The 12,022-nt window shown below is 40.8% G+C and overlaps 1 protein-coding gene across 1 annotated transcript; it reads right to left on the bottom strand.

The window, feature by feature from the left end:
- Nucleotides 1–11,081: 11,081 nt before the first annotated feature.
- LOC131179314 (RING-H2 finger protein ATL5-like) lies at nt 11,082–12,021 on the bottom strand. Its single transcript, XM_058145889.1, has one exon. It carries the CDS (start codon nt 11,696–11,698, stop codon nt 11,180–11,182), a length of 519 nt encoding a protein of 172 aa, XP_058001872.1. The 5' UTR covers nt 11,699–12,021; the 3' UTR covers nt 11,082–11,179.
- Between the last annotated feature and the right edge of the window lies 1 nt (nt 12,022).

Raw genomic sequence — 12,022 nt, 5'->3', positions numbered from 1 at the left:
TATATATAAGAACGAAGCTATAATACTCTTCTTGTAAAAATCACACATGCGAAATACATACATATATAGTATTACGGAAAAAATTTATAATATTATTATTTTATAATTAATAAATTAAAATGAACAATTAAGGGTAATTTTTTATAAAAATAATAAAAAATAAAAAATCTAACTATCCCCGAGCTGGGTGTGGATGTACACTGGATAAGCACAAAGTTAGTTCTATCCTTATGTTAAAATTCAATAAAAATATAATTAATAAGATAATATTTTGATTGTTAAATAAAAAATAAAATGAGAGGATACATGGTACTTTATCTATTGTTAGAAATAGTGAAATTATTTTCTTTTTAAATATTTACAGTAATAATTTTTTAGGTATTTATAATTTAGGAAAGTGGAAACTTGAAATTGGGTGAATGGAAGAAAAGAAATTTAAATATGAATATGTTTTCAGTAATTAAATTAAGTCAAATTAGATAAAATAAAATATTATTAGGTGAAATATATTAAAAGAAATGATTTGTATTCCTTTTACAATTCCCTATCTCAATTAGGGATAAATATTTAGTTAATCAAAATGAATTTTTAACTAATTAAATTATTAATTGATTCTAAAATTATTAAATAAATTGAATTAAAATAAAAAAAATTAAAATTAATCGAAATCGAAAATATTAAGTCGATTATTAGTTATAATTGAATTAATAAAAAAATAAAAATATATATTTTATATTATTAAAAATATTAATAAAAATATATTTATTGTCACGACCCAACCTATGGGCCGGACCGGCACTAGGACCTGGGCCAGCCTAAAGCCCCCGAGGCCCGTAGTAAGCCTAACTGTTCATTAACCCAACTCTAAGGCCCATTTGGGCCCAATATCAAGAAAACAAACGGACAGAGTCCGGCCATAAAATGGACTTACCAACGGGGAGTTTTCGACTCACCCGACCTGTAAACACAATATATAGTCAATTGGGGAGCTCAGCTCACCCTCCACATACTCATCAACATAAAAATAAATGGGAGCTCAGCTCCCTCATCCAATCCATCAAACATGCATAGCATATTAAGTTTACAGGTCTCAAAATAATAATTTAGTTTACAGACCCAAATCAAATAACATTTCTAACACATGCGGAAATTCTAAGATTTAACAAGTTTATACAACAAGAATAATTGACTGCGAGGGAGAAAGCGAGTTAACCAAAATAAAATCCTCCTGTAGCTTTAAAAAATATTGAACAGAGTGAGCGTTCGACTCGAGAGTAAAATATCAATTTTAACCATATTCTCTATAATTATCTAAAACTAATGCAACTCGTGGAATGAAGTGCAACATCAAGAATAAATTCACATCATAGCATCAAAAGGTAATTTGGAGCACTCACACACCTGTAGTATCAATCATAACATATGGGAGCCGATCCCTATATAGCTCTCTTAAATCCAACTGGTGCCGGTAATTACTCAAGCTCGGACTTCCACTTAATAACCAAATCGAGGGTCCCATAATTACTCAAGCCGTGACTACCCCTCGAAGGATCGGGTCCCGAATTACTCAAGCGTGATCGCCCGCCCTATCCATAGTCCACACCACATCACACGCACGCCAACGCACGCACACCGCTCCAAATTACCACAACAACATCCATGGCACATCATGATTATGAATGCAACATAAATCGTGCCTAGAGTTTAACTACATAAATATATGCATATAAGTGATGCATGGGCATGCTGAACATATAATAATATCGAAATTACAATTAAAATTAATATTTTACTCACAGACTTGACGATGGTCACTGAGGCGGCTGGGCGGAGGAAGAAGGCTGTCCCGGCTCACCTGACAATTTTATTACAATCATTTAATAAATTTGACTCAATACAAACAAAGAAAAAGACCAATACGTCCTAAGTCGTGCCGAAAATCCGGCAGAATCTCCCCTATACCTAGGACCTACCCAACCTGCAAAAGGGCTCAAAATATACTTCTATACTCACAATCCATATATCCACAACTCAATCACATCACACAGCCCCTCCTGGGCCTATCAAATCAATCATCCATCACAATATGTAAAATTTTAATTTAGTCCCTATAATTGACCATTTTTGCAAAAACTGCCCAAATCAGCTCTAAAAATTCTAAAACTTTGCCCCGCGGTCCTTAGTAATATTACTAAGCTATTGCAAAAAGAATCATAATTTTCTAAGCTACCACAAAAATTTTACGGATTTTTAATCCTATTTAAGCACAAGAAAATTACGAAAAAGCAAGGTTCGGGTTTACCTTTGCCGATTCCGACTTCGGGAACGCGCTCGGGACGCCTGACAATGGGGGGCTAGCCAAAACCTCGGTCCAATTCGGAGACTTTTCCACGGGTCCAGTGCATGCGGCGAAATTTGCAGACCCGGTCAACTGTCGAATTTCCGCGAATCGAGGATACCTACACGAAGCCCATAACACGAGGGTTAGTACATAAATTTTTTCAGAATTTTCTAAGCTCATTAAATGCTCGAAAAATTACTGCGAAATTCCATGGGACCCATCGAAAAACGGTGTCGGAAAAATTCGAAATTTATGTCGTTGCGAAGCTCTCGACGAATGGAGCGTGCTGGTGGCCTCGGTTTTCTGGTGGGATTCACGGTTTTCGAGAAATCTAGCCCAAAAGTCGAAATGGGCTAAAATCTTCCCGAGCAAAAATCGGACAAACCGCTCAATGGATTTCGGCGTTCTTGGTGTCTATGGAAAGCTCTCGCCAAGTAGATGATTTTAGACACAAGACCGGTCCAATTGGTGGCGGATCGGCCGGTTGGCGGGGAGTCGAGCGGGCATGGCTTTTGGCGGGGCAGCGGTGGCTAGCCGTGGGCACTGGAGGAGAGAGAGAAAGAGAGAAAAGGGAGAGGGACGACGCGGCGAAAAAGGGAAGAAGGAAAAAAGGTCGGTCCGATCCGATCCGATCCGATCGATTCGGTCGATTCGATTGTAATACAAAATTTTAAATTTTTACTGCCTCGGGAAAACGTGGTCTAAAAATTCAAAAATTCCAAAACTCGAGAAAATACATAGACTCCAAATATATTTTTAGTTTTGCCACGTGATCTTTAAATTAATTTTTAAAAATCATCAAAGTTTATATTTTGGAAAATCAAACCCGATTTTTAAAATCAAAAATCTTAAAAATTCCTAAAATTTAAATAAAATTAAAATACCAAAAATGCTCATAAAATTTAAAATTTGGGGTGTTACATTCTTCTCCCCCTTACAGAAAATTCGTCCTCGAATTTTACACAAGCGAATAAAGCACATGATTATACATTGAACAGATAAGGGTACTTGCTACGCATGTCCCGTTCTGACTCCCAGGTGCACTCTTCCACTGACTGACTCCTCCACAAAACCTTAACCATAGGGATCTGCTTGGATCTTAGCTGTCTCACTTGGTAGTCCACTATGGCTACAGGTTGCTCCTCAAATGTCAAGTTCTCGTTTAGCTCTATTACATCCTTTGCAGACATGAGAAGGATCGGGAATGTATTACCTGAGCATGGAGATGTGAAACACGGGATGAACGTGAGAAAGTTTGGTTGGTAGCTCCAACCGGTAAGCAACTGCTCCAACTCTATCCGTAACCTCAAAAGGTCCAATATACCGAGGTGCCAACTTGCCCTTCTTTCCAAATCTCATGACTCCCTTCATTGGAGAAACCTTGTAAATACATAGTCGCCACCGCAAACTCCACATCCCTTCATCCGGGTGCATAACTCTTACGCCTCTGAAAAAGTTTTGATCGTTCGGATTAAAGGAACTACCTCAAGTGTCTTGCACTAGGTCTACATCATGCACCTTCGCTTCCCCATTTACATCCAACACAGAGAGACCTACACTTTCTTCCATTTATTGCCTCATAGGGTGCCATCCCTATGCTGGAGTGGTAACTATTGTTGTAGGCTAACTACAACTAAGCTAGTTGCTCATCCCATTGACCTCCATAATCCAAGACACTCATGCGAAGCATGTCTTCCAGTGTTTGGATTGTCCTTTCAATTTGTCCGTGCATGCGAGGGTGGAAAGTCAGACTGAAGTTCAATCAGGTGCCAAGTGCCTCCTGCAACTTTCTCCAAAATCGAGAAGTGAATCGGGGCCCTCTGTCGGATATTATGGAAGCGGAACTCCATGCAATTTGACTATTTCTCGAATGTAGAGCGCATCTTGTGCCCACAGTATGTAGTCTTTACTGAGCAAGAAGTGAGCCGATTTGGTCAAGCGGTCTACAATTACCCATATCGAATCATATCCTCGCGTGGTACGAGGCAACCTTGATCACAAAATCTATAGTGATCATTTCCCACTTCCATTACGGGATAGGAGCTCTTGCGACTTCCCGACGGTCTCCGTGTTCAAACTTCACCTTCTGACAAGTCAAGCAATTGGACACATAGTCCGATATGTCTCTCTTCATGACATTCCAACAATAGCTAACTATAACATCGTGGTACATCGTGGTGGAGCACAGGTGACATCTTTGCTGTGTGTAGTGTGCCTCTCGCATGATTTCATTCCTGAGGTTGTCTACATCGGGCACACATATCCTAGAACCTTGTACTAGGGCGCCATCATTGGCAAATCCAAACTCACCACCTTCACCTTGCTGTACTCTTTCTATGATCTTCATCAATTGTTGGTCTCTGTGCTGGGAAACTCTAACTCTGTCCCTCAAGTCTGGCCTCATTGAAAAATGAGCCAACAATACCCCCTCTCCTGACAGATCTAGGATTAAACCTTGATCCATCAACTCATGTACCTCCTGAATCAATGGTCTCTTCTCTACTGAAATGTGCACCAAACTGCCAGAAGATTTTCTGCTCAAGGCATCTGTCACAACATTGGCCTTCCCAGGGTGGTACTGGATGGTGCAATCATAGTCTTTCAGAAGCTCCATCCATCTCCTCTGTCTCAAGTTTAAATCCCTCTGCTGGAAGATGTACTTCAAACTTTTGTGGTCGGTGTATATCTCGCACACTTCACCATACAGGTAGTGTCTCCAGATTTTAAGTGCAAAGATTACAGCCGCCATTTCCAAATCATGGGTGGGGTAGTTCTGCTCATGCCTCTTCAGCTGCCTTGAAGCATAAGCCACTACCTTTCCACTCTGCATCAAAACACACCCTAGGCCAACTCTGGAGGCGTCACAATACACGGTGTATCCTTCACCACTCACGTGTAGTGTCAACACGAGGCAGTGGTTAGACACTCCTTAAGCTTCTGGAAACTCACCTCACAGTCATCTGTCCAAATGAATGGAACATTCTTCCTGGTCAACTTAGTTAGGGGAGCCGCTGTCCTGGAGAAATCTTGTACAAAACGCCTATAGTAGCCAGCTAAACCCAGAAAACTTCGCACCTCAGTGACTGTTATAGGCCTAAGCCAATCAGTTACAGCTTCAATTTTCTTGGGATCCACTTGAATGCCGTCACTAGAAACCACGTGTCCCAAGAATGAGATGCTTTCTAGCCAAAATTCACATTTTGAAAATTTGGCATATAGCTGGTGCTCCCTCAACGTCTGCAACACCATCCTCAAGTGCCACACGTGTTCTTCCTCGGTCCGAGAGTACACCAAAATGTCATCTATAAATACGATGACAAAACGGTCCAAAAATGGCTTGAACACCCTGTTCATCAAGTCCATGAAGGCTGCTGGTGCATTAGTGAGTCCAAAAGACATCACCAAGAACTCATAATGACCATATCTTGTCCTGAAAGCCGTTTTGGACACGTCCTCATTCCTGATTCTCAACTGATGGTAGCCTGATCGCAGGTTTATCTTGGAAAAGAATCTAGCTCCTTGGAGCTGATCAAACAAATCATCGATCCGAGGAAGTGGATACTTGTTCTTCACGGTGACCTTGTTCAGCTGTCTATAGTCGATACACAACCTCAATGACCCATCTTTCTTTCTCACAAATAAAACAGGAGCGCCCCAAGGTGAAGTGCTCGGACGTATAAAACCCTTGTCCAAAAGCTCCTGTAGTTGCTCCTTCAGCTCTTTCAATTCTGCTGGTGCCATCCTGTAAGGTGGCATCGATATGGGGTTTGTACCCGGCACAACATCAATGCAAAACTCTATTCCCCTTTTCTGGTGGCAACCACGAAGCTCCTCAGGGAATACATCCATGAATTCTCTGACAACAGGAACATTTTCCATGCTGACACCTTCTACAGATGTATCTCTCACCAATGCCAAATACCCTTGGCATCCACGCTTCAACATTTTTCTAGCACTAATTGCTGACACCAAATTATATGGAGCCACGCTCCTGTCACCATCAAAGCTAAACTCTTCCACACCAGGTATGTGGAAATACACCTTTTTATTCCTGCAGTCTAAAGTGGCATAGTGAGTTGACAGCCAATCCATCCCCAGGATTACATCAAAATCCATTACTGGTAAAGGAACCAAGTCTGCTGGGAGGATCTTTCCATCCACTACCACCGGCTACGGAAAAACCATATCTACATCTATGTTGTCACTAAGTGGGGTAGCTCTTGACAAAGGGCACTCTAAAGTTGTAGGGTTTCTACCTAACCTCATGGCAAACACGGGAGACAAATGAGTGCGTAGCACCGGATCTATCAAAACACGAGCCTCATAAGAACAGACCAGAAGAATACCTGCCACAACTGCATTGAAAGCCTGAGAATCCTGGTGGGTCAGGGTGAAAACCCGAGCTTTACCCCTACGAGTGGCGTAACCACGACATCGACTTCTACCTCCGATCCGCCTCCAAATCCACGTCCCCCTTATCCTCGGCCTGTTGTACATCGATCAGCGTGCCATGTTAGAAGCACCGGATACAATTGTCGAGGAACATTCAATGTAACCACTGTGACCCCATCTGTGGCTCGTGAACATGGGGCATTCTCTAGCAAAGTGACCGATTGGCCACACAGAAGCATACTCGACCCCATCAAACAAGGTCTGAATGTCCTCTTCCACACTTGTGCACACGGTGCCAAAGAGGATCTGAACTGCACCAGGCTGCTGTACCTAATCGTGACCCTTCTTTGGATCCATACCAGTTCAATCCTCGTGGTTTGTGTCTAAAACCACTTCTCTTGCTCCTACCCTTTCCTCTGTAATTACCCTGGCCACCACTGTCCGAAGTACCCATGGAAGGGACACCTGAGGAACCCTCTGCTCTGTTTTTCTTTGCTCTTCCATCGTCATCCGCAGATAGCTAATCTCAATCATGCAGCTCGATCAACCACCACATCAAAAGATCGATCCGACATCATGGCCAGTTCGCATACCTCCTGTCAAGCCCCTTTAGGAACCTCTTCACCTTCATAGTTTCGTAGCTCTGCCGTAGGGGTATATCTGCTCAATTCGAATTGCAGAGCATATTCATCTCTGGACACTGCTATTCTGTCTTAAGGCCTCAAAGGCCCACTGCTTCGATCTCTCAAGCTTTACGCACAAACCGATTAATGAACAGTTCCACAACCAGGCCCATGTCAAACCCTCCATCCGGTAACACGTAGTCATTCATCCATTGTCTAGGCATAGGTCCCATGACATGCTGCATACACTCTATCAATCTTCTATCGATCAGAATTACATTCGCTTGTCTGCAGGAATCCAAAAACCGATATGCATCGTCTGACACATCATAAGTACCAGGCACCAACTTCTTAAAATTGATTATCTGTTTGTAAGGTTCTCCTCTTGGTGCGGTGGACTGCTGCTGCTGTGGGGGGTGGACCATATACTGCGCCATCATGTCGATGGTTCTTTGCAGACCAGCTAGAGTAGCTGCCATGGGGTCCATGGGACCCTGTGCCATGAAAGATCTGACTCGTGGGTAGCCGCTCTTCTACTTGAGCGACTCTAGGCCTCCTACCCGCCTCCTGGCAAAGCGCCTCATCTGTCTTGACACCTCGTCGGGCACATCCGTTCTCGTGCGATGGCGGCTCTCCCTTCTACGCATTTTCTGAAATTCAGCGAGATTAGCCCACAAAATTCAAAAGCGCACATTGCACAGCTCTATAGACTCATATTTACACACAATATATGAAGTAGAAACTAGAAGCAAAGACGACAATGCAAGACGAATATGGACCCTATTTTTCCGCATGTGACTCCTATTAGACCTTTCCCAACACTTTAGACAACATTCCCTAAGAATCTGGAGCCTAAGCTCTGATACCACATTTGTCACGACCCAACCTATGGGCGACCAGCACTAGGACTCAGGCGACCTAAAGCCCCAGGCCCGTAGTAAGCCTAACTGCTCATTAACCCAACTCTAAGGCCCATTTGGGCCCAATATCAAGAAAACAAGCGGACAGAGTCCGCCATAAAATGGACTTACCAACGGGAGTTTTCGACTCACCGACCTGTAAACACAATATATAGTCAATTGGGAGCTCGGCTCACCCTCCACATACTCATCAACATAAAAATAAATGGGAGCTCGGCTCCTCATCCAATCCATCAAACATGCATAGCATATTAAGTTTCTGGTCCCAAAATAATAATTTAGTTTACAGACCAAATCAAATAACATTTCTAACACATGCGGAAATTCTAAGATTTAACAAGTTTATACAAGCATTAATAATTGACTGCGAGGAAAAGCAGTTAACCAAAATAAAATCCTCTTGTAGCTTTAAAAAATATTGAGCAGAGTGAGCGTTCGACTCGAGAGTAAAATATCAATTTTAACCATAATCTCTATAACTATCTAAAACTAATGCAACCTATGGAATGAAGTGCAACATCAGCAATAAATTCACATCATAGCATCAAAAAGGTAATTTGGAGCACTCACACACCCTGTAGTATCAATCATAACATATGGGGTGATCCCTATCTGACTCTCTTAAATCCAACCTAGTGCGGTGAATTACTCAAGCTCGGACTTCCACTTAATAACCAAATCGAGGGTCCCGAATTACTCAAGCGTGACTACCCCTCGAAGGATCGGGTCCTAGCGAATTACTCAAGCGTGATCTGCCTGGTCCTATCCATAGTCCACACCACATCACACGCACGCCAACGCACGCTGCTGCTCCAAATTACCACAACAACATCCATGGCACATCAACAGTTATGAATGCAACATAAATCGTGCCTAGAGTTTAACTACATAAATATATGCATATAAGTGATGCATGGGCATGCTGAACATATAATAATATCGAAATTACAATTAAAATTAATATTTTACTCACAGACTTGACGATGGTCACTGAGGCGGTTGGGCGGAGGAAGAAGGCTGTCCCGGCTCACCTGACAATTTTATTACAATCATTTAATAAATTTGACTCAATACAAACAAAGAAAAAGACCAATACGTCCTAAGTCGTAGAAAATCGCGAATCTCCCTATACCTAGGACCTACCCAACCTGCAAAAGGGCTCAAAATACACTTCTATACTCACAATCCATATATCCACAACTCAATCACATCACACAGCCCCTCCTGGGCCCATCAAATCAATCATCCATCACAATATGTAAAATTTTAATTTAGTCCCTATAATTGACCATTTTTGAAAAAACTGCCCAAATCAGCTCTAAAAATTCTAAAACTTTGCCCCGCGGTCCTTAGCAATATTACTAAGCTATTGCAAAAAGAATCATAATTTTCTAAGCTACCACGAAAATTTTACGGATTTTTAATCCTATTTAAGCACAAGAAAATTACGAAAAAGCAAGGTTCGGGTTTACCTTTGCCAATTCCGACTTCGGGAACGCGCTCGGGACGTTTGACAATGGGGGGCTAGCCAAAACCTCGGTCCAATTCGGAGACTTTTCCTAACGTCAGTGCATCGGCCCGAAATTTGCAGACCCGGTCAACTGTCGAATTTCCGCGAATCGAGGATACCTACACGAAGCCCATAACACGGGGGTTAGTACATAAATTTTTTCAAAATTTTCTAAGCTCATTAAATGCTCGAAAAAACACTACGAAGTTCCGTGGGACCCACCGAAAAACGGTGTCGGAAAAAATCGAAATTTATGTCGTTGCGAAGCTCTCGATGAATGGAGCGTGCTGGTGGCCTCGGTTTTCTCGTGGGATTCACGGTTTTCGAGAAATCTAGCCCAAAAGTCGAAATGGGCTAAAATCTTCCCGAGCAAAAATCGGACAAACCGCTCGATGGATTTCGGCGTTCTTGGTGTCTATGGAAAGCTCTCGCCGAGTAGATGATTTTAGACACAAGACCCGGTCCAATTGGTGGCCGGATCGGCCGGATTTGGCGAAGTAAAGCTGGACGCGCTTGCGCAGGAGGAGGAGAGAGAAAAGAGAGAGAAAAGGGAGAGGGACGACGCGGGAAGAAAAAGGAAAGAAGAAGTAGGTCCGATTCGATCGGTCCGATCCGGTCCGGTTCTATTCGGCCGGTTCGATTCAGAATACAAAATTTTGAATTTTTACTCTGCCTCGGGACCGAAAACGATGTCCAAAAATTCCGAAAAAAATTTCAGAAAACTCAGAAAAATACATAGACTCCAAATATATTTTTAGTTTTGCCACGTGGTCTTTAAATTAATTTTTAAAAATCATCAAAATTTATATTTTCGAAAAATCGAACCCGATTTTTAAAATCTGAAAAATCTCAAAAAAATTCCTAAAATTTAAATAAAATTAAAATACCAAAAATGCTCATAAAATTTAAAATTTTGGGGTGTTACATTTATAATCTTCTTTTATACATAAAAATAATAAATATAATTTAATGTTAATAACAGGATAATTATAAGTTAAAAAATATTATAAAATAATTAATATATTAATTAATAAAAATTTAATTATTTTGACTAGTTGGATGCTAAATCAAAGTAATTGAATTAATAATGAAAAAATTAAAATTTTATTATTCTTAATTAAAAATCAAATCAAAATAAATTTATTCATACTAAAATAATTAGATTTCATCAATTTAATTTTATCATTTCATTATAATTAAATAATGTACATTTTATATTATGAATTGAATTCAAATAAAAAATTATTTAATATATATTTAAGATATTATTTTATTTAATACTAAAAATTGTTAAATAATAAAAAAATGAAAAATAGATAAATAATAAATTACATATATACATGTCATTATTACACATGATTGATTGATTCTATCATCCATCTATTTTGTGTCATTATTGCACAAACAAATCATCACCAAAGAGGTATAGAATTCTCTCAACAGCCCAACTAGGCTCAGGCTTGACCCAAGCCAAGCTCTGTGAAGCGGTCAAAAGAGGGGCCCTACATAGTGGACAAGTTTTGTGATTGTCATCATGATCATCATCGCGATCATGATCAACCCATCTTTCAATGCACTCTCCATGGAACACGTGGCAGCAGTTCCTTAGTTCTCTGACTTCATCATGCTCTGTCAAATGGCCCAAGCAGACAGCACACGTGTCACAAGCTCCTGAAATCCTATCAGTGAGGTCACCAAAAGTGGTTAAAATCAGACCGTCCCTTATCTGTTGAGAAGAAGGGAGAGAATGGGATTGGTGTAGAGAATCATTGGTGGAAGGAGGAGGCAAATGGGTTCTGTTTCTGAACTTGAGAGCCCAAGACAAGGACCATCGCAAGACTGCAAGAATCACAGCTGCCTTGTACAAGAGATGGGTTACTATTACACAAGAATCCTCCTCAAAGAAACCCATTAAAAGAAAGCAGAAGTTTCTCAAGAACAAGAAGCAGCAGCAGCAGCAGCAGCAGCCAAGAATCCAAGGAGAAGGAAGAAGAAGAAGAAGAGAGAAAGGGGGAGGATCAAATGTGGATTTTGGGTCCTTTTAAAGGCAAAACCGGTGGTGGAGCATAGACTTAGTGCTCTTTTTCTTTTGAATATTTTATTATTTCTTTTAATTATTCATTGTTGGGTGTCCATGTGGACCATGTCTGCCATAAGAATAAAGAGATTATAGTGATTAGGTCACTATCATGTGCATTCTTGTAAGTCACAACACTTAAAAAGATGGGTGGTTTAT

Source organism: Hevea brasiliensis, chromosome 4 (genome assembly GCF_030052815.1).
Source record: "Hevea brasiliensis isolate MT/VB/25A 57/8 chromosome 4, ASM3005281v1, whole genome shotgun sequence".
NCBI lineage: Eukaryota > Viridiplantae > Streptophyta > Magnoliopsida > Malpighiales > Euphorbiaceae > Hevea > Hevea brasiliensis.
Note: the sequence above shows the minus strand (reverse complement) of the source record. Positions and strands in the feature narration are given on the sequence as shown.

Excerpts from the sequence above, each read along its gene's own strand:
- LOC131179314 (XM_058145889.1), bottom strand. The coding sequence starts at position 11,698 with ATGGGTTTCTTTGAGGAGGATTCTTGTGTAATAGTAACCCATCTCTTG.